General features: G+C 43.0%; 1 protein-coding gene across 1 annotated transcript; it reads left to right on the top strand.

Moving 5' to 3' along the window:
- Nucleotides 1-22,941: 22,941 nt before the first annotated feature.
- On the top strand, nt 22,942-23,937 carry LOC311109397 (melanocortin receptor 4-like; the record flags this gene model as incomplete). The annotated part of the gene is made up of 1 exon (XM_084152256.1): nt 22,942-23,937. The coding sequence occupies one exon, from the start codon at nt 22,942-22,944 to the stop codon at nt 23,935-23,937; it is 996 nt and encodes a 331-aa protein (XP_084008382.1).
- Nucleotides 23,938-24,407: the final 470 nt, after the last annotated feature.

Below are 24,407 nucleotides of genomic sequence, written 5' to 3'. Positions count from 1 at the left end.
TAAAAATCAACCTGCAATAGCGCATGCTGGGGAATATGATAATGATGGGCATGGTTTCCATTCAACTCTGGTTATTAACACCAATACTGGGGTTCTTTTACAACACTGATTGTTAATGTAACTATTTACAGTGTTAATTGAACTATTGAATCAACACTAGAAATGTTACACTGAAAAATCAACACAAGTTAACACTGGCCAATTTGCTGTGTGCTATCAAAGGAACCTTTTAGAATTCCGAAGAAGCATAGATGCCATGTCAAGAACCCCACACTTAACTCAAAGTTTCTTTATCGGACAAGAGTTATCCAAGGAACCTTAATTAAGAGCTGAGGAAGAACCATTTAAGAACCTTTATTTCTTTCAGTGTACTGTTAGGAAAGCACCATGGATAAGGTCGTTAATAGTTGCCATTATGTACTGATTTCCAAACCCCCCCCCCTCTCTAGTTCTACGTACTTTTGTTCGGCATAATTGTTTTTACGAGACACAAACAGAGCTTTGTAGCTCCGTTTGCATAGACTGTGAAATCATTGTGGAGAGCAGTCTAAACTATGCAGCGGATGTTGTAGCGAATTCAGAGGGCAGACTTTCCAGGCCTCTTCGCAGTCAGTGACAGTTCCAAGAAAGTTTTTTGTTTGTGCACCATGGCCGTTAGAAGAGTGTTATGCCTGTAGTCTGAAGTTGCCAGGGGGAAACTTGGTGTGTGCGTGCGTGTGCACGTGCGTGTGTGTCCATCAGCAGTGACGCCTGTTTGAACGACTATTAGATCATTAGATTGATGGCCAGTTGTTTGCTTTGCCCGTACTTATTACCGCCCACACACACAAACCACCTGTCTCTATGTGTGTAACCACATGGACTTGGTTGAAATACCTCATCCATGTCTTTGGATGAAATATCTCATCCAAGTCTGTATGGTTCCTCCTTCTGTAAAGACACAATCTATGGCACAACCTGTTCCAGGTCCTAATATTTACAATAATATGGTTATTAGATGACTGGTGAAAGTATACTTTAGAATTGGCTTTAATAAAAATGAAATAATTTCACTTCTAGCACATAAAGCCAATTCTAAAGTATAGTTTCACCAGTCATTTAACTCAGGCATTTCAACAGTGGTGCGCACAGCAACAGGGAGCCAGGGAGGCATGCAATTAATAACCAAATCCCTTTATTCTCGAAATATTGCCACTTTATTCTCAAAATATTGCCACTTTATTCTCAAAATATTGCCTCTTTATTGCAAATGGAGGGTGATGTAACAACTTTTATGGTGAATAAAAATGAATCCTTCTGTTTATGAACATGTTGTGCCCCGTGGAAGTCAGGTGGCTGAGCATGTTGCTAAGGTAATTGCTAAGATACAAGCCAACTAACTCAGTGTTTTCCAACCCTGGTCCTCAAGTACCCTCAACAGTACACATTTTTATTGTAACCCTGGGCAAACACACCTGACTCAACTTGTCTCACACGCTCACGCTCACGCACGCACAGTAGTAACCACCCATGACCACAGTCAATAAAAACACTGCCTACAACAATCATCACCTCTGTCGCTAACAAATACAGTCATGGGTGGTTACTACAATTTGCTCTAAAGGCACTCTGGGAAATATGCAAATATATATCAAATCAATTCTCAAATTGAACTTGAGATTGGTTCAGCTATATCCCCAAATGTGCAAAAATGGGCAAACTCACAATCCTACTGCAGCCTTAAAATTGTGTGTTGAATCAACATATTTCAATTGTTTTAATCCAATTTGAGTTATTTGGTACACCAGCACTGGTTAAATAACGGACAGAACACTTTGGGTTATTTTGACCCAGCCAGTTGGATTGCGTGAATAATCCAACATGTTGGGTTGTTGGGATTACCCAAACAATTGGGCATTTTTTATTCTCATGCTGGGTTGACCTAGCAGTTTGGTATTTTTTATGTAATCCTTAGGTTCTTTTCAGGAAGTGTGGCTTACTAGGGGTGTGGCTTTCAGCTAGATCTAAATGTCATTCCTGTTCATCATGTTACATTTTCATACTGCAAACAATGTCTACTTATTTTGTACATTCTTCTTTAATATGTAGATTATTTATTACACATAATTTAACCCACTTTACTGCCTAATAAGGTAGACTGTTATGATGCGTCCCAACAAACTTTTAAGGAACTCAAACTTATGTAAACATAAGTGAAAATACTCAAATTTCGAAATTTAACCTTGGATAACTACACAACACAACAGATTAACAAGAATGACATTTACTCTCAAATCAAATCAAATTTGATTTGTCACATACACGTGTTTAGCAGATGTTATTGCGGGTGTAGCGAAATGCTTGTGCATCTAGCTCCGACAGTGCAGTAATATCTAACAAGTAATATCTAACAATTTCACAACATATACCCAATACACACAAATCTAGTAAGGAATGGAATTTAAGAATATATACATATATGGACAAGCAATGACAAAGCGTCATGGACTAAGATACAGTAGAATATTATAGAATAGAATACAGTATATACATATGAGATGAGTAGTGCAAGATATGTAAACATTATTAAAGTGACCAGTGTTACATTTCTTAAAGTGGCCAGTGATTTCAATAGACATCAGCAGCCTCTAATGTGCTAGTGATGGCTATTTCACAGTCTGATGGCCTTGAAATAGAAGATGTTTTTCATTCTCTCGGTCCCAGCTTTGATGCACCTGTACTGACCTCGCCTTCTGGATGATAGCGGGGTGAACAGGCAGTGGCTCGGGTGGTTGATGTTCTTGATGATCTTTTTGACCTTCCTGTGACATCGGGTGCTGTAGGTGTCTTGGAGGGCGGGTAGTTTGCCCCTGGTAATACGTTCGGCAGACCGCACCACCCTCTGGAGAGCCCTGCGGTTGCGGCCGGTGCAGTTGCCATACCATGCGGTGATACAGCCCGACAGGATGCTCTCAATTGCGAATCTGTAAAAGTGTGTGAGGGTTTTAGGTGTCAAGCTACATTTCTTCAGCCTCCTGAGGTTGAAGAGGCTCTGTTGCACCGTCTTCAACACACTGTCTGCATGGGTGGACCATTTCAGTTTGTCAGTGATGTGTACGCCAAGGAACTTGAAGCTTTCCACCTTCTCCACTGTTGTCCCGTCGATGTGGATAGGGGGGTGCACCCTCTGCTGTTTCCTGAAGTTAACGATCATCTCCTTTGTTTTGTTGACGTTGACTGAGAGGTTATTTTCCTGGCACCACACTCCCAGAGCCCTCACCTCCTCCGGGTAGGCGGTCTCGTCATTGTTGGTAATCAAGCCTACTACTGTTGCGTCGTCTGCAAACTTGATGATTGAGTTGGAGGCGTGCTTGGCCTCCAACTCAATCGCGTACCCTTGTGGGGCCCCAGTGTTGAGGATCAGCAAAGTGGAGATGTTGTTTCCTACCTTCACCACATGGGGGCGGCCCGTCAGGAAGTCCAGGACCCAGTTGCACAGGGCGGGGTTCAGACCCAGGACCTTGAGCTTAATGATGAGCTGGTTGAACTTAATGACGACGTGGCTGGTTTTCCTTTTGTAGTCCGTGATTGTCTGTAGACCCAGCCACATATATCTCGTGCCTGAGCCGTTGAATTGAGACTCCACTTTGTCTCTATACTGATGTTTTGCCAGTTTAATTGCCTTGCGGAGTGAGTAGCTACACTGTTTGTATTCTGCCATATTCCCAGTCACCTTACCATGGTTAAATGCGGTTGTTTGCGCTTTCAGTTTTGCGCAAATGCTGCCATCTATCCACGGTTTCTGGTTAGGGTAGGTTTTAATAGTCACAGATGGCATAACATCACCAATACACTTCCTGATAAACTCAGTCACCGTTTCAGTGTATTCGTCTAAATTATTTTCGCAAGCTACCCGGAACATATCCAAGTCCGGGTGATCAAAACAATCTTGAAGTGTGGATTCCGACTAGTCAGACCAGCATTGAATATTCCTTAGCACGGATACTTCCCTTTTGAGTTTCTGCCTATAGGAAGGGAGGAGCAAAATGGAGTCGTGGTCAGATTTGCCGAAAGGAGGAAGGGGAGGGCCTTATAACCATCCCGGAAGTTCGAATAGCAATGGTCGAGGATTTTAGCAGAGTGAGTACAACAATCGATATGTTGATAGAACTTCGGCAGCCTAGTCCTCAAATTTGCTTTGTTAAAATCCCCGGCTACAATAAATGCAGCCTCAGGATATGTGGTTTCCAGTTTGCATAAAGCCCAGTGAAGTTCTTTGAGGGCCGTCGTGGTATCGGCTTGAGGGTGGATATACACTATAACTGAATAAAATTATCTTGGGAGATAATACGGTCGGCATTTGATTGTGAGGTATTCTAGGTCGGGTGAACAGAAGGACTTGAGTTCCTGTATGTTACTACAATTACACCATGAGTCGTTCATCATGACACTCACACCTCTGCCCTTCTGCTTCCCGGAGAGATATTTATTCCTGTCTGCGCGATGAACTGAGAACCCATCTGGCTGGACCGAATTCGACAGAATATCCCCAAAGAGCCATGTTTCCGTGAAACAAAGTATGTTACAGGCCTTGATGTCTCTCTGGAAAGAAATCCTTGCCCAGAGCTTGTTAACCAGAGACTGAACATTAGCGAGTAGTATACTTGGAAGCGGTGGGTGGTGTGCGCGCCTCCTAAGTCGAACCAGCAGTCCGCTCCGAGTGCATCTCCTCTGCCGGCTATGTTTTGGGTCAGCCACTGGAATCAGTTAAATTGCCCCGGGGAGAGCAAACAAAGGATCTGCTTCGGGAAAGTCGTATTCCTGGTCGTAATGCTGGTGAGTTACCACCGCTCTGATATCCAAAAGTTTTTCCTGGCTGTATGTAATGATACAAAACACTTTCTGAGCTATTAATGTAAAAAAATTATACATAAAAAAACAAAATACCGCAAGTGTCCTAAGAGAGAATGCCAAGAGAGAGAATGCCAAGAGTGTGCAAAGCTGTCATCAAGGCAAAGGGTGGCTATTTGAAGAATGTGTTTAACACTTTTTTGGTTACTACATGATTCCATATGTGTTATTTCTTAGTTTTGATGTCTTCACTATTATTCTATAATGTAAAAAATAAAGAAAAAACCCTTGAATGAGTAGGTGTGTCCAAACTTTTGACTGGTACTGTACATGTCCTGATACAGTGCTTTCAGAAAGTATTCATACCCTGGACTTGTTCCACATGTTGTTGTGATACAGTCTGAACACAAACTTGATGAAATATTTTTTTGTGTCACCCATCTACACACAATACCCAATAATCAGAAAGTGAAAACATGTTTTCATACCTTTTTGCAGATTTATGGAAAATTAAATACAGAAATATCTCATTTACATAAGTATTCACTTTGTAGAAGCACCTATGGAAACGATTCCAACTGTGAGTCTTTCTGGGTAAGTATTTAAGAACTTTCCACACCTTCATTTTGCAACATTTGCCCATTATTTTTTGTTGTTGTTGATCATTGCTAGACAACCATTTTCAGGTCTTGCCATAGATTTTCAAGTAGATTTAAGTCAAAACTGTCGGCCACTCAGGAACATTCACTGTCTTCTTCGTAAGCAACTGCAGTGTAGATTTTGTCTTGTGTTTTGGGTTATTGTCCTGCTGAAAGGTGAATTCATGTCCCAGTGTCTTGTGGAAAGCAGACTGAGCCAGGTTTTCCTCTTGTCACGCCCTGGCTCTGGGGACTCTTAAATGTTGAGCCAGGGTGTGGATTTTCTATGTTTTTGTTTTCTATGTTTTCATTCTAGATCGTTTAGATCTATGTTGGCCAGGGTGGTTCCCAATCAGAGGCAGCTGTAGCTCGTTGTCTCTGATTGGGGACCATACTTAGGCAGCCTGTTTTCACCAGTTAATTGTGGGATCTTGTTCCTTATGGTTTGTTTTGGTGTTAACCTAGGACTTCACGTATCGTTTGGTTTGTTGTTTTTTGTGTAAAGTACGTTAATTAAATAAAATGTACGCTTACCACGCTGCGCCTTGGTCCGCTTCATATTCTTATAACGATCGTGACAGAAGATCCCACCAAAATAGGACCAAGCAGCGTGTTCAGGAGCAAACGCCGGGAACTAAACAGGAGGTAACGTTAGTAGATGTCCTCCTCGGTTGGGGGAGAATCACAGAGGAGGAGGCCGTCCGTTACCGGAGGGCGATGAATGAGGATGCCCAGGTAGGAGATGATAAACGGCACCAACAGTGCCGACGACGGAGACCCGAGAGGCAACCCCAATAATTTTTTGGGGGGGGCACACGGTGTGGACGACGAGGCAGCAGGAGGCAGCGACAGGGCGAATCTGCAGGTTAGGAGAGGAGGCCACCAGGTTATGGGGGCTATTGGTCCAGAGGGAGCAGGAGTTAATTGGTCAGAGGGAGGAGCTACAGGAGGCGTTAAGGGAGAAGGAGAGTGTAGAGGAACAGCGAGAGGAACTGGTTAGGCAGCAGAGGGAGCGGAGGTTTATGAGGAAACCCAGTCCCGTTCCTCGCACCAAGCAAGTGGTGTGTGTTCCCAATACGGTCCGGCCCTTTCCTGCTCCCCGCACTAAGCTAGTGGTGCGTGTTCCCAGTACGGCCCGACCCGTTCCTGCTCCTCGCACTAAGCCAGTGCTGTGTGTCCACAGTCCGGTACGGCCCGTTCCTGTTCCCCGCCAGTGGTGCGCGTCGTCAGCCCGGTCCGGCCTGTTCCTGCTCCCCGCACCAAGCCAGTGGTGCGCGTCGTCAGCCCGGTCCGGCCCGTTCCTGCACCCCGCACCAAAGCCAGTGGTGCGCGTTGCCAGCCCTGTCCGGCCCGTTCCTGCACCCCGCACCGAGCCAGTGGTGCGCGTCGACAGCCCGTTCCGGCCCGTACCTGCTCCCCGCACCAAGATAGTGGTGCGCGTCGCCAGCCCGGTCCGTTCCTGCTCCCCGCACCAAGCCAGTGGTGCGCGTCGCCAGTCCGGTCCGGCCCGTTCCTGCTCCCCGCACCAAGCCAGTGGTGCGCGTCGTCAGCCCGGTCCGGCCCGTTCCTGCTCCCCGCACCAAGCCAGTGGTGCGCGTCGTCAGTCCGGCACGGTCCGTGCCTGTTCCGCCGGTGCCTGGTCCAGCACTGGTCAGCTGCTCCACACCGGAGCCAGAGCAATCCGCTCCACCGGTGTCCAGTCCAGCTCCGGCCAGAGGGGCCAGACCAGACCAGGGGCGCTACGTGGGGGTAGAGAGAGAGGGGTGGTCGCGCCCGGAGCCGGATCCGCCTCCGAGGCAGAATGCCCACCCGGCCCCTACCCTCTTGTGTTTGGTTGGCGCGGTCGCAGTCCGCGCCTTTGGGGGGGGGGGGGGGTACTGTCACGCCCTGGCTCTGGGGACTCTTAAATGTTGAGCCAGGGTGTGGATTTTCTATGTTTTTGTTTTCTATGTTTTCGTTCTAGATCGTTTAGATCCATGTTGGCCAGGGTGGTTCCCAATCAGAGGCAGCTGTAGCTCGTTGTCTCTGATTGGGGACCATACTTAGGCAGCCTGTTTTCACCAGTTAATTGTGGGATCTTGTTCCGTATGGTTTGTTTTGGTGTTAACCTAGGACTTCAAGTATCGTTTGGTTTGTTGTTTTTTGTGTTAAGTACGTTAATTAAATAAAATGTATGCTTACCACGCTGCGCCTTGGTCCGCTTCATATTCTTATAACGATCGTGACACCTCTAGGATTTTGCCTGTGCTTAGCTTCATTCCGTTTATTTTTATCCTGAAAAACTCCCCAGTCCTTAACGATTACAAGCATATCCATAACATATATTGAAATCACCACTATGCTTGAAAATATGGAGCGTGGTACTAGGTAATGTGTTGTATTAGATTTGCCCCAAACATAACACTTTGCATTCAGGACAAAAAGTTAATTGCTTTTCCACTGTTTTTGCAGTATCACTTTAGCGCCTTGTTGCAAACTAGAACAGAATACTTATTGACTAAAGACATTTCAGCTTTTCATTTCGAGAAACATCATTCCACTTTGACATTATTTGGTATTATGTGCAGGCCAGTGACCAAAAATGTCAATTTAATCCATTTTAAAATCAGGCTGTGACACAATAACATGTGGAAAAGGTCAAGGGGTGTAAATACTTTCTGAAGGCAGTGTCTAGGGTTTCTGAGAATGGTGCGACAAACAAAAATCATCCAGTCAGCGGCAGTCCAGTAGGTGAAAACAGTTTGTTGATGAGAGAGGTCAGAGGAGAATGACAAGAATCGTGCAAGCTAACAGGAGGGCCACAAACAGACAAATATTTGCGCATTACTACAGCGGCATGTAGAACGGCATCTCGGAACACACAACTCGTCGATCCTTGTCACAGATGTGCTAATGCAGCAGACAACCATTTTACATTTTAGTCATTTACAGACGCTCTTATCCAGAGCGACTTACAGTTAGTGAGTGCATAATTTTTTTTACTGGCCCCCGTGCGTTCGAACCCACAACCCTGGCATTGCAAACGCCATGCTCTACCAACTGAGCTACACAGGACCACACTGGATTCCACTCCTATCAGCTAAAAACAAGAAGACGCCGCTGCAGTGGGCACGCGATAACCAACACTGTACAATTGAGGAGTGGAAAAACATTGCCTGGGACATGACAGCAAGTTCAGTTTACTTGATTGGCCTGCGCAGTCCCCAGATGTCAACACAATAGAGCATCTTTGGGATGAGATGGAACGGACTGTTCGCAGCATGAATGCACCGCCGTAGTTGAATAAAGGTTAAATATAAAAAATCTATAATATAATGTGTACATACAGTATATACAGTGTCTTCGGAAAGTATTCAGACCACTTGACTTTTTCCACATTTTGTTAGGATACACCCTTATTCAAACATATATTACACAGTTTTTTCCTCATTTACATTTTTTACATTTTTAGTCATTTTGCAGACGCTCTTATCCAGAGCGACTTACAGTTAGTGAGTGCATACATTTTTCATACTGAACCATAATGACAAAGCAAAAACAGGCTTAATGATAAAGCAAAAACAGGTTTTTAGAAATTTCTGCTAATTTATAAAAATAAAAAGCATGCACCCATAAAGAAAATGACTGTAAAAACTGTTAAACCCCCGTGGATTGATGAAGAATTGAAAAATGGTATGGTTGAGAGGGATGTGGCAAAAGAGATGGCAAATAGATGGCAGCGATTACAGCCTCAAGTCTTCTTGGGTATGACGCTACAAGCTTGGCACACCTATATTTGGGGGGTTTCTCCATTTCTTCTCTGCAGATCCTCTCATGCTCTGTCAGGTTGGATGGGGAGTGTTGCTGCACAGCTATTTTCAGGTCTCTCCAGAGATGTTCGATCGGGTTCAAGTCCGGGCTCTGGCTGGGACACTCAAGGACATTCAGAGACTTGTCCCGAAGCCACTCCTGTGTAGTCTTGGCTGTGTGCTTAGGTTCGTTGTCCTGTTGGAAGGTGAACCTTCGGCCCAGTCTGAGGTCCTGAGCGCTCTGGGGCAGGTATTCATCAAGGATCTCGCTGTACTTTGCTCCATTAATCTTTGCCTCAATCCTGTCTAGTCTCCCAGTCCCTGCCGCTGAAAAACATCCCCACAGCAGGATGCTGCCACCACCATGCTTCACCGTAGGGATGGTGCCAGGTTTCCTCCAGACGTGACGCTTGGCATTCAGGCCAAAGTGTTCAACCTTGGTTTCATAAGACCAGAGAATCTTGTTTCTCATGGTCTGAGAGTCCTTCAGGTGCCTTTTGGCAAACTCCAAGTGGGCTGTCATGTGCCTTTTACTGAGGAGTGGCTTCCGTCTGGCCACTCTACCATAAAGACCTGATTGGTGAAATGCTGCAGAGATGGTTGTCATTCTGGAAGATTCTCCAATCTCCATAGAGGAACTCTAGAGCTCTGTCAGAGTGACCATCGGGTTCTTGGTCACCTCCCTGACCAAGGTCCTTCTCCCCCGATTGGTCAGTTTGGCTGGGCGGCCAGCTCTAGGAAGAGTCTTGGTGGTTTCAAACTTCTTCATTTAAGAATGATGGAGGTCATTGTGTCCTTTGGACCTTCAATGCTACAGAAATTTTTTGGTACCCTTCCCCATGTCTGTGCCTCGACACAATCCTGTCTCAGAGCTCTGCGGACAATTCCTTCGACCTGATTGCTTGGTTTTTGCTCTGACATGTACTGTCAACTTTGGGACCTTATATAGATAGGTATGTGCCTTTCCAAATCATGTCTAAATCAATTGAATTTACCACAGGTGGACTCCCATCAAGTTGAAGAAACATCTCAAGGATGATCAATGGAAACTGGATGCACCTGAGCTGAATTTCGAGTCTCATAGCAAAGGGTCTGAATATTTATGTAAATTAGATATTTTTATTTTTAATACATTTGTAAACATTTGTAAAAACCTGTTTTTGCTATGTCATTATGAGGTATTGTGTGTAGATTGCTGAGGATATGTTTTTATTTAATCCATTTTAGAATAAGGCTGTAACGTAACAAAATGTGGAAAAAGTCAAGGGGTCTGAATACTTTCCGAAGGCACTGTATATGTGTGAGTGTGTGTATGTGTGTGTACAGTACCTGTTAGATATTTGGGGCTTCCTGGAATGTTATTTTGTATATTATTCATGTAAGATCAAGTTAGTGAACATGCTCTAATTGTAATGGTCACATTAGCTCCCTCCTAATTCAAAGTTATTTCTATGCTAACAGACAAATCACAAATCTACAGCCATCAACATACTGTTGTCCTGCACATCTCATGTGCTTTCCTGTGTCTATTGTCAGGTTATTTATTATATTTTGTACAATTTTTGTCAATGTTATGATGTTTGATTACAAAATGCACTGATATTGACATGCAAGCGACGAATCACAAATGTATTTACGTTTTCAATAAACATTGGAGACGAAATATAGCTTACATATTATCAACAATCTAATCCAGTTACTTGGGGAAAGTAGAGTATAGATTGTATTTGTGGGAGGGGAAAATAATATTGTCACAACTTATGATAAGCGGGTCTTAGGTATCACTGCATGAAGCCTACAGTGTGCGTCTAACAGTGTACGTTCCTCGCTTTTTCCCCACTCTGTCCTCTTCTCAATGCAGGGGACTCCCCTCTGTCTGCGGAGGTCTCCATTACGCATAATTTTTGTAGACCTTCGACTGGAAAGGTTTCTTGCAGCTTGACTAAGGCTTCATCGGTGCTTGTGAATTCCATCCTTTGTGTTCCTTTCCATACTCACAACACTGCCGGGAAGCGGAGTTGAGATTTGATCCCATTTTACTCCAGTGACTGTCTGATTGGCATGTATACCTTACGTTTCTTTCTCAGCTTCGCTGACAGGTCCTGAACAAATCGAATGGCCTGGCCTTGGATTTTGATCTCCTTTCCCCCTTGTGCCTTCACAATGTTGAGTCTGGTCTGATAGTTCCATAGTTTGAAGATTACTCTGCGTAGGTATTTAGCATTCTTCTGTTTCACGCCGATCCTATGGCATCGTTCCAGATCCTCAGGTGATATACCCACGTCAAGTTCCTCTGATATCAGTTTGACCATGTAGCTGGAAAGGTGTCCTTTTTCCTAGTCTTCTAGTAAAAACAATATTGTCATGTTGTTACGTCTCATTCTGTTTTCTTGCTAGTCCAATTCCTCTTCTAAAGTTTGCTACTTTATTTCCAAAAGGCTAATTTTGTTGTCTCGTTCGTTCATGTGCGCACCTTGTTTGTACGTGTCTGACACGATAGCCTCTACTGTCTTTTTGAGCGAATCTGCTTTTTTAACAACAGATTGTAGTGGTTTGTTGGTTTTGGTGTGTATTGAGAGTATTTTAGCTATGTTTTCCTGGATAGCATTTAACTGTTCATTACTCTTGTTTGCGTCTCCAAGTTGCCCTTTGTCCTTTCCTTTTAAGGAGACCATGGTCTGTTGGGTTCATGTCGCTGCACTGTTTTACTAACTGACTGGTTTGCTGTTGTACAAAACTGATCGCTCACACTTTCCCAGTTGCTTGGGGATATGTTGATTTATCAAGTTCAGAAGCTTGATTTAAACTTTGTCTACATATAACCACAGTTTTGTCGGTACAAAACGGAGCTACTCACACCCCATGCCTCCTATCTGTATGTGCATGCGCCTCATTCCATTGCATAGACAGTCTTTTCGGAATGAGACTCATGCAATTCATGTTCTCCATTGCACATGTGCCCGGGAAGAGCTTGCCATGGCCCTATACACTGTCCAGAGCACCAGTGCTCCAGAACCCTTCAACAGAGAACCAGAGCAACCAATCTGAGGAACAGCTGATTGAAGGGTATGTGCACACTGTCCTCTAGTACCCTAGTAGCCTTGTCAAGGAATATATGATGAAACTCTTACTCATAATAAAAAGGTAGATAATTATAATAACAAGATGCAATCATGTGCAGTTTGTGAGAAGAGTGAAAATCTATTTATTTTATCTTTCCATTCTAAAATAATTAGATATAGGCAACCATCTCCTATTATTTATTTCATTTCCATGTTAGTTTCAGAATAAATACCATTCATCCCATCTCTCATTTAATTGGACCTACTTCACAGTAGTAAATAGATACATATTTCAAATGTTTTGCTGGATGTGATCTGATCCAAAGCAGAGTTTAACAGTTGAAAAGACTGTTCACCATTTCCATTGATGATTGTAGGCTACGTTTGAATACTGTACACAGCAAATGTCCAGTGTTAAATCAACACTGAGAGTGTTAAATCAACACCGAAAGAGTGCGACCATATACCCACTGGAACATTGTTAAAGTAACACACTGCATAGTATAAAACCTCATTAAAATATTTCTCAGAGTGCCTTGCCTTTCGAGTGAATTATAAAGTTACCACCCATGACTATATTCGTTAGTGACAGAGACATAGTTGCTGCATTCATCCATTTTCGGTCCTATGGACTTCACAAAGTGAGATTCTAAGTGAATATGTTATCAAAAAAATGTTTTGTTTTTCATTGCATTTGATGATGTTTGAAGGAAACCAAAGTATGATGACCAAAGTATGAAAAATTACTTGCTTCTACTTTGTTAAGTTACTGGTCCCCTCCCCATGTCAACTGTTTCCTATTATATATTTCATTTCCATGATCATTGCAGAATAAATTCCTCACCTTTTCTGACTGTGATGGTTTCATAAGCTACTCGCGAAATAGCCTACAGGCCTACAACAAATTCAGATAGAATACCATTCGCCCCATCTCTCATTTAATTGTACCTACAAATATCTCTTCCCATGACCACAAATTGCCCACCTGTGACATGGCTACTCGCTCCGCCTGGGCACGCTGCTTGGTCCTCGTTTGGTGGGATCTTCTCTCACGTTCGTTGAATGACGGGACAGACCAAGGCACAGCGTGATATACGTACATGTTTATTTACTGATAAACACCACGACAAAACAACAAATGAAACGAAACGTGAAGTCCAAGGTAGCACACACAACATACCTTACACGGAACAAGATCCCACAACAACACAGTGCCAATAGGCTGCCTATGTATGGACCCCAATCAGAGACAACGAGCGACAGCTGCCTCTGATTGGGAACCACACCGGCCAACATAGAACTAGACATACTAGATCCTATACATAGAACATACACAACAAAGAATATACACACCCTGACTCAACATATAAGAGTCCCCTGAGTCAGGGCGTGACAACATTACAATACATTCATAACAGATTTCACAATATATTAAGTGTGTGCCCTCAGGCCTCTACTCTACTACCACATATCTATAACACAAAATCCATGTGCACGTGTGTATAGTGCATATGTTATCGTGTGTTTGTGTGCATGTGTTTATGTTTGTGTTGCTTCACAGTCCCCGCTGTTGCATAATGTGTATTTTTATCTGTTTTTTTTAAATCTAATTTTACTGCTGGCATGAGTTACTGTGCTGCCCTGTTCTGAGCCAATTGCAATTTTCCTAAGTCCCTCTTTGTGGCACCTGACCACACGTCTGAACAGTGGTCCAGGTGCAACAAAACTAGGGCCTGTAGGACCTGCCTTGTTGATAGTGCTGTTAAGAATGCAGAGCAGTGCTTTATTATAGACAGACTTCTCCCCATCCTAGCTACTGTTGTATCAATATGTTTTGACCATGACAGTTTACAATCCAGGGTTACTCCAAGCAGTTTAGTCTCCTCAACTTGCTCAATTTCCACATTATTCATTACAATATTTAGTTGAGGTTTAGTGAATGATTTGTCCCAAATGTTTTTGAAATATTTAGGACTAACTTATTCCTTTCCACCCATTCTGAAACTAACTGCAGCTCTTTGTTAAGTGTTGCTGTCAATTCAGTCGCTGTGGTAGCTGACATGTATAGTGTTGAGTCATCCGCATACATAGACACTCTGGCTTTACTCAAAGCCAGTTGCATGTCGTTAGTAGAGAAAGCAAGGGGCCTAGAATTCCTGATTCTACCTGGTTTTGTTGGAGAGGCTTCCATTAAAGAACACCCTCTGTGTTCTGTTAGACAGGTAACTCTTTATCCACAATATAGCAGGGGTGTAAAGCCATAACACATACGTTTTTCCAACAACAGACTATGATCGATAACAACAGCCGCCACAATCTTTTTATCATCAATTTCTCTCAGCCAATCATCAGTCATTTGTGTAAGTGCTGTGCTTGTTGAATGTCCTTCCCTATAAGCGTGCTGAATGTCTGTTGTCAATTTGTTTACTGTAATAGCATTGTATCTGGTCAAACATAATTTTTTCTAAAGTTTACTAAAGGTTGATAACAGGCAGATTGATCGGCTATTTGAGCCAGTAAAGGGGGCTTTACTATTCTTAGGTAGAGGAATAACTTTTGCTTCCCTCCAGGCCTGAGGGCACACATTTTCTAGTAGGCTTAAATTGAAGATATGGCAAATATGAGTAGCAATATCATCCGCTTTTATCCTCAGTACTTTTCCATCCAAGTTGTCAGATCCCGGTGGCTTGTCAACATTGCTAGACAACAACAACAAAATTCACCTCTTCCACACTTACCTTACGGAATTCAAAATTACAATTCTTGTTAGATATTCTTGGATGTGTAGTGTCAGCATTTGCTGCTGGCATGTCATGCCTAAGTTTGCTAATCTTGCCAATGAAAAAATTGTTAAAGTAGTTGGCAATATCAGTGGTTTTTGTGATGAATGAGACATCTGATTCAATGAACGATGGAGCGGAGTTTGCCTTTAAGGTGCTCCAAAGCTTTTTACTATCATTCTTTATGTCATTTATCTTGGTTTCATAGTGTAGTTTCTTCTTTTTTTTATTCAGTTTAGTCACATGATTTCTCAATTTGCAGTACGTTTGCCAATCAGTTGTACAGCCAGACCTATTTGCCATCTCTTTTGTCACATCCCTCTCAACCATACAATTTTTCAATTCTTCATCAATCGACGGGGGTTTAACAGTTTTTACAGTCATTTTCTTAATGGGTGCATGCTTATTAGTAACTGGGATAAGCAATTTCATAAATGTGTCAAGTGCAGCATCTGGTTGCTCATCATTACATTTTTTTACATTTTACACATTTAGCAGACGCTCTTATCCAGAGCGACTTACAGTTAGTGAGTGCATACCTATTTTTTATACTGGCCCCCCGTGGGAATCAAACCCACAACCCTGGCATTGCAAACGCCATGCTCTACCAACTGAGCTACATCCCTGCCGGCCATTCCCTCCTCTACCTTGGGCCAATTGTGTGCCGCCCCATGGTTCTCCCAGTCGCGGCCAGCTACGACAGAGCCTGGATTCGAACCAGGATCTCTAGTGGCACAGCTAGCACTGTGATGCAGTGCCTTAGACCACTGCGCCACTCGGGAGGCACACCATGGACCAACAAATATGCTTCACATCAACAACATAGGTATCACTACACAACTTCTTGTATGACCTCTTATACACAATATTAGGCCCAGCCTTTGGAACTTTGGTTTTCCTAAATATGGCTACTATATCGTGATCACTACATCCGATGAAATTTCTGCAGCTTTAGTAAAGATATGATCAATACATGTTGAGGATTTCATTCCTGTACTGTTTGTAACTACCCTGGTAGGTTGATTGACAGCCAGAACCAGGTTGCAGGCACCAGTTACAGTTTGAAGCTTTCTCTTGAGTGGGCAGCCGGATGAAAGCCAGTCAACATTTAAATCACCCAGAAAGTATACCTCTCTATTGATATCACATACATTATGAAGCATTTCACACATGTTATCCAGATACTGACTGTTAGCACTTGGTTGTCTATAGCAGCTTCCCACCAGAATGTGCTTTAGGTGAGACAGATGAACCTGTAGCCATATTACTTCAACAGTATTTAACATGAGATCCTCTCTAAGCTTTACAGGAATGTGGTTCTGAATATAAACAGCCACACCTCCGCCTTTGGCAATTCTGTCTTTTCTGTAGATCTTATAACCATGTATTGCTACCACTGTATCATCAAAGGTAATATCTAAGTGAGTTTCAGAGATTGTCAGAATATGAATGTCATCTGTTACTAGCAAATTATTGATTTCATGAACCTTGTTTCTCTACCTTTCCTAGACCCACTTCAATTTCCTTACCGCCCCAATGGATCCACAGACGATGCAATCGCCATCACACTGCACACTGCCCTATCCGATCTGGACAAGAGAAATACCTATGTAAGAATGCTGTTCATTGACTATAGCTCAGCATTCAACACCATAGTGCCCTCCAAGCTCATCATTAAGCTCGAGGCCCTGGGTCTTAGTCCATGTCGCTCTGTCATTGCTCGTCCATGTATGTATATATTCTTAATTCCATTCCTTACTTAGATTTGTGTGTATTGGGTATATGTTGTGAAATTGTTAGATATTACTTGTTAGATATTACTGCACTGTCGGAGCTAGAAGCACAAGCATTTCGTTACACCAGCAATAACATCTGCTAAACACGTGTATGTGACAAATACAATTTTATTTTATTTTATTTAAGCTACATATGTTAATGTGGGCTGTTTTGAACACTTTTCTGGGATGCTTGATTGTTTTTCTTGCTTTACTGGGATGCTTAGGAGAGGTAAACATGCTTAAGTCATTTTTATTAGTGCAGGGTGAGCTGCACACAGTGGACTTCCTACTAGGGCACACCACCTCAGTGCTAACAGTATTACTCTGGTTAATAAAATCTGTAGAAAATCCAACTCTTAAAACTGTACTTGTGTGATTTTATTGTAAATGAGAAGCAGATATGGGAATGGAAGGTCCATTTACTTTCCAGTTTGCTGATTTCAATCTATCACCTGGCAAGTCATTACATTTACATTTTAGTCATTTAGCAGACGCTCTTATCCAGAGCGACTTACAGTTAGTGAGTGCATACACTATTTTTATTAATTTAATTTTTTCATACTGGCCCCCCGTGGGAAACGAAACCACAACCCTGGCGTTGCAAACACCATGCTCTACCAACTGAGCTACATCCCTGCCAGCCATTCCCTCCCATACCCTGGACGAATTGTGCGCCACCCCATGGGTCTCCCGGTCACGGCCTGTTACGACAGAGCCTGGATTCAAACCAGGATCTCTAGTGGCACAGCTAGCACTGCGATGCAGTGCCTTAGACCACTGCGCCACTCGGGAGTACCATACCATCAATTTAACAGTGTCCTCTCACAGAAAAAAATCATGAACTTCACGTGTTTCACATGTGATGACAACATGTAAAAGCAACATGATAACATGAAACTACACAATACTGCTGTAAATATAAAGCAAAACAGCAATACAGTATTTTATTGTTAAATTGAAATTTAATCTCAGCAACTTCTAAATGTGAGTATGTCACATATTACAGCATACCAATGAATATTTCATGTTTTATATCCCTTGCAAGCAGGTTGGCTGTTATGCATGTGTGTGTTATAACATGATATGTATTCCAGTATAGCCTAAACACTAAACCATAAAAGGTTTAAGACATGCTGTCACTCTGATATGTCCCCTATACAGATTAAATTGATAAGAAATTACTACCATATTTCAGTTAAATTAGTACAGCACTCTCTCTAATGGGTGCAACAATTAGCCTTTTACAAGGTACGCCTCAAACAAACAGTATGATAATGAGCCAGAGATTATTTCCCCGCCCACAACTTTCTCCCACAATGCACCATAATTAACAGTATGCTGCAGTAAATATACAGCAAAACAGGTAATACAGTAGTTTACTGTAAAATGTGTAGTGGAATGCCATTGAGCCGCCATAATGCCATGCTCTTTACAGTACTCTAATGTAATATAGAATTACAGTCGCTAACTGTACAGTTTTTGCTATAAATTTAATGCAATTTTTACAGTGTGGTGTTAACATATGAATTCTAAATTGAATACATGTGAGCTTCTGGTTTCACATGTGAACAACTGTCCTAACATGTCTCATTTTTTTACATGTGGACATTTCCGCTCATGTGAAAACAGCTTTTTCACATGTTGGTTGAGCATGTTATTCTGTTTTAATGTTACTCCTGAATCACTATGATAAATATATTAGTTATTCTTAAATGTCGTTTTCGCAAAGCTGAGATTTACTTTACTTAAATACAAAGTGTAGGAATATACAGTGGGGAGAACAAGTATTTGATACACTGCCGATTTTGCAGGTTTTCCTACTTACAAAGCATGTAGAGGTCTGTAATTTTTATCATAGGTACACTTCAACTGTGAGAGACGGAATCTAAAACAAAAATCCAGAAAATCACATTGTATGATCTTTAAGTAATTAATTTGCATTTTATTGCATGACATAAGTATTTGATACATCAGAAAAGCAGAACTTAATATTTGGTACAGAAACCTTTGTTTGCAATTACAGAGATCATACGTTTCCTGTAGGTCTTGACCAGGTTTGCAAACACTGCAGCAGGGATTTTGGCCCACTCCTCCATACAGACCTTCTCCAGATCCTTCAGGTTTCGGGGCTGTCGCTGGGCAATACGGACTTTCAGCTCCCTCCAGGACCTTGAGATGCCTCTTACAGAGCCACTCCTTAGTTGCCCTGGCTGTGTGTTTCGGGTCGTTGTCATGCTGGAAGACCCAGCCACGACCCATCTTCAATGCTCTTACTGAGGGAAGGAGGTTGTTGGCCAAGATCTCGCGATACATGGCCTCATCCATCATCCCCTCAATACGGTGCAGTCGTCCTGTCCCCTTTGCAGAAAAGCATCCCCAAAGAATGATGTTTCCACCTCCATGCTTCACAGTTGGGATGGTATTCTTGGGGTTGTACTCATCCTTCTTCTTCCTCCAAACACGGCGAGTGGAGTTTAGACCAAAAAGTTCTATTTTTGTCTCATCAGACCACATGTCCTTCTCCCATTCCTCCTCTGGATCATCCAGATGGTCATTGGCAAACTTCAGACGGGCCTGGACATGCGCTGGCTTGAGCAGGGGGACCTTGCGTGCGCTGCAGGATTTTAATCCATGACGGCGTAGTGTGTTACTAATGGTTTTCTTTGAGACTGTGGTCCCAGCTCTCTTCTGGTCATTGACCAGGTCCTGCCATGTAGTTCTGGGCTGATCCCTCACCTTCCTCATGATCATTGATGCCCCACGAGGTGAGATCTTGCATGGAGCCCCAGACCGAGGGTGATTGACCGTCATCTTGAACTTCTTCCATTTTCTAATAATTGCGCCAACAGTTGTTGCCTTCTCACCAAGCTGCTTGCCTATTGTCCTGTAGCCCATCCCAGCCTTGTGCAGGTCTACAATTTTATCCCTGATGTCCTTACACAGCTCTCTGGTCTTGGCCATTGTGGAGAGGTTGGAGTCTGTTTGATTGAGTGTGTGGACAGATGTCTTTTATACAGGTAACGAGTTCAAACAGGTGCAGTTAATACAGGTAATGAGTGGAGAACAGGAGGGCTTCTTAAAGAAAAACTAACAGGTCTGTGAGAACCGGAATTCTTACTGGTTGGTAGGTGATCAAATACTTATGTCATGCAATAAAATGCAAATTCATTACTTAAAAATCATACAATGTTATTTTCTGGATTTTTGTTTTAGATTCTGTCTCTCACAGTTGAAGTGTACCTATGATAAAAATTACAGACCTCTACATGCTTTGTAAGTAGGAAAACCTGCAAAATCGGCAGTGTATCAAATACTTGTTCTCCCCACTGTAGGTGAAATCAGTCAATGACACAGACATGGTGGCGTAGCAGGAAGATCTGAATGCTGTGAACCAAGAGGTTATGAGCTCAAATCCCAGGTGTGGATATGTTGAATAATACTTGCTGTATAAATAAACATACACAATGTAATTAAGTGTGTCAATTTTTATAAGTTGAAGTCACTGTTTGTTAAAAAAAAAGCACTGTTTGTGTGTGTATCCTAACGATTCATTTTTGTTTGCAGGGCATCACCTGTGAAATCTCATGTGAAAAATATTCACATGTGAACATTTGAATCCATATGTGAAAGGTTATGTGAAATATCTATTAGCACTTTCAGCACTTTCCCATAACCACTTTTAATGGCAGAGATCTGTAATGAACTATAATTTGCATTTATGAGATGGAATTTGATGCAGATTTAGCACTGATGTACGTAGGTGTTATTCACACACATCCTCAGCCTCTCACTGTCTCTATCTCTCTCTCACACAGACCTGACCTCATTCACAATGACATATGCATGCACGCATGCACACAAACACACACACACACACATAAACACACACACACACAATTCAGGTGGGGACAGATAACCTTAATGTTGGCAGATAGTGACAAGCTTTGGATTCAGATCACTGTCCTCGCACATCTCAGTGAAGATCTGTACCTCCCAAATGGCACCCTATTCCCCTTATAGTGCAGTACTTTTGACCAAATCCTATGGGCCCTCATCAAAAGCAGTACACTAAATAGGGTGGCATTTGGGACACTGACTGAACCAACTGAAGTGCACAAGAATTATAATTAAGTTCCAAATTCAATAATGTAAGCCCTGTTTATCTGGCCCATTTCCTCCAATATGGAAATAAAGGGAATGTAGTGCCATTTGGGACACAGACAATCTCTCTGCAAGGCAATTGTGCGACTCACTGGTTAACAAAGAATCAATCTGTTCAAATAACTGAGGCAATAACATTACAAAGTTGTTTTTTAATCCTTTCCAGTCCAGAGTGTTCTGTCTGTTCAATTTGAAGAAAGAGGCATTATTAAGACAAGAATCAAAGAATGCATATGGATATTTTCTAAAACAAGCTAGGCAACAAAACATTGCACTGTTATAATCCTCAAGTCCTTCATTCTTAAAGGTCCTGAACAGCCATTATGAAACGTACTTTATCTCTTATGGCTAACTACCAGGAAGTTTGAAAAGAGTGGGCAGGGAGCTTATATTTATGAGCTCACCTTGAATGACAACTCTTTGAAACACCTCTGTCAAGTAACTTGGATACAGTGAGCAGTGTTGCAGTAACATCATCTCAACCAAATGTGGCGATACACAAAGCAACTCAAAGAACATTGAAACTGCATCAACGATATCAATATATTTTTTGAGCATGTCTTTTATGATTTGGTTCACAGCAGCACTGACTGATGTGTTGACATGACAACTGCTTCAGAGTTTTGAACAACCCTTTTCCCCTTTTGTCCATGCTGGCTGAAGACCTAGCTAGCCAGTAACTAGCTAACACCAGACACAGATGAAAGGGGAAACATATAAGTATCTTTAACATAGATGAATAGGGTAAACTTTTAAGTATATTTTCTGACACTCTACAGTCAAATGTTGGCACCAGTAGAGTAGCTATCTAGCTATTTTAACCACTCCCCTCTGCATTCTCGCCTTCTCTGATGTTGGTTACAAGGTTGGTATTATTTAAATTAGGTAAGAGAATATCATGTTACCATTGGTTAAATTTAGAGTTAAGGTGATGTCACCTTGTCTGCTTAATAATGAATCCGTGTTTGACATGGGGGAAGGGACCAGTAACTTTATGATCACACTTTATCAATGTAGCAGCAACAGTCATTTTTCATACTTTGGTCATCATACTTTGATCTGGTTTCATCCAAATATCATCCAATTGAATGAAAAACATGTTTTTGACTGTTCATGAACTTAAAATCTGCTGTGCCTTGTGTTTTTATCAACACCATTATGACAGCTTGCCCCACCCTCCTCTTGTGAACTGATTGGCGGACAGGGCTGGGTGGGAGGGGCTGTGAGGAGGTGCGCATTTGACTGTATAACACTGGAAGGAGAGGGAAGAGATTCTGTAGTCTGCAAAGTGATCTGCCTGCATGCACACAGTGTGTTCTGCTCCGCTCCGCTCCGCTCTCGACATCTCTGAGGTTCAGACTCCTGTCACTAATCATCTCAGCTCTTGTTCTTTCATTCTCTGCCATGCTCTCTCAATCCGTTGCTTTCTTTATCTTCAATCCTTCTCTCTATCCTTGTCTCCATTTTGCCGTTCTGTTTTACACACTTTTTACTTCATCTCTCTTTTTATAATCTCTGAATTTGGCATTCTCCATTCACTACCTGTCTCATTCTATCATCTCTCTATTTTCATCCTTTCCCTCATCACCCCTCTCTTTCTTTTCCTTTCTTTCTCCTTCTTCTTGGAGGCTGCCAGTTGATAGCAGAGAGAGTGCCAGGGGCTAAGGAACGCTAATATCAGCAGATGTCTGGAGAAAATGACTGCTTGATCAGTTGGGGGGCTGGCTGAGGCAAAAGAGAGGATCTGGGATTTATTCTGCTTTCCACCACCTGCCCGGCGCAAGACTCTGACTACATCCACTGTGCTGTTCCTTCACAGCATTGAAGACAAAAGAACAACAGAATGGGGAGAGTAATGTTTCACTAAAACACTACAAGAACCAAATAAGATAACTAATAACGACATGATGAATGCCACAGACCACCAAGGGTTGATCTCTGTGGGCTATACCAGGAACCTCAGCACTGCTGGGACTCTGGGAACCCTCAACAAAGACTCCTCAACGGGATGTTACGAGCAGCTCCTCATCTCTACCGAGGTCTTCCTCACACTAGGGATTGTCAGTTTATTAGAGAACATCCTTGTGATTGCCGCCATCATCAAGAATAAGAACCTCCACTCTCCCATGTACTTATTCATCTGTTCTTTGGCTGTGGCCGACATGCTGGTCAGCGTCTCCAACGCCTCCGAGACCATCGTCATTGCCCTGATCAACGGCGGCAACCTGACCATCTCCGGGTCGCTCATAAAGAGCATGGACAACGTGTTCGACTCCATGATATGTAGCTCACTGCTGGCGTCAATCTGTAGTCTCTTGGCCATCGCCATAGACCGCTACATCACCATATTCTACGCGCTGCGCTACCATAACATTGTGACGGTAAAAAGAGCGCTGGCGGTAATCGCGTGCATCTGGTCGTGTTGTGTGGCGTCGGGCGTGCTCTTCATTATCTACTCTGAGAGCACCACGGTCCTCATCTGCCTCATCACCATGTTCTTCACCATGCTGGCGCTCATGGCCTCGCTCTACGTCCACATGTTCATGCTGGCCCGCCTGCACATAAAGAGGATCGCCGTGCTGCCCGGGAATGTGCCCATCCACCAGCGTGCCAACATGAAGGGCGCCATCACCCTCACCATCCTCCTGGGTGTGTTCATAGTGTGCTGGGCTCCCTTTTTCCTCCACCTCATCCTCATGATCTCCTGCCCCAGGAACCCCTACTGCGCCTGCTTCATGTCGCACTTCAACATGTACCTCATCCTCATCATGTGTAACTCTGTCATCGACCCACTGATCTACGCCTTCAGGAGCCAGGAGATGAGGAAGACCTTCAAGGAGATCTTCTGCTGGTACAGCCTGCCAAACCTGTGTGTGTGCGAGCTGCCCGGGAAATATTGAACTACCGAACAGCTGGGCATCTGTCAGAGACCCAGTAAGTGTGACAACTGCTGAGTTAGCATCTGCCACTGTGTCTCCTCACGTGAAAGAGCTGAGAGGTTGTATAGGCTACATTATGGTGTAACAGTGTAAATAAGATAATATGTCTTTATTGTCACATACACCAGATAGGTGCAGTTTAAATGTGTTGTTTTACAGGGTCAGCCACAGTAGTACACCCGTGGAGCAAATTAGGTTTAATTTCCTTGCTCAAGGGCACATGGACAGATTTTTCACCTTTATCGGCTCAGGTATTTGACCCTTCGGTTACTGGCCCATCCGTTAGGCTACCTGCCGCCCATGTACATTATGGTGTAACGACTACAGTACGGTGGAAGTGGAGGTGACAACTGCTGAGGTGGCATCTGCCTCCCCTCACATGAAAGAAACCGCCTGATTGTGATTGGTGAGGACTGATTTACCCTCGTCCT

This window comes from Coregonus lavaretus, assembly GCF_964263955.1.
Source record: "Coregonus lavaretus genome assembly, chromosome: 34".
In the NCBI taxonomy this organism is placed as follows: Eukaryota; Metazoa; Chordata; class Actinopteri; order Salmoniformes; family Salmonidae; genus Coregonus; species Coregonus lavaretus.
Note: the sequence above shows the minus strand (reverse complement) of the source record. Positions and strands in the feature narration are given on the sequence as shown.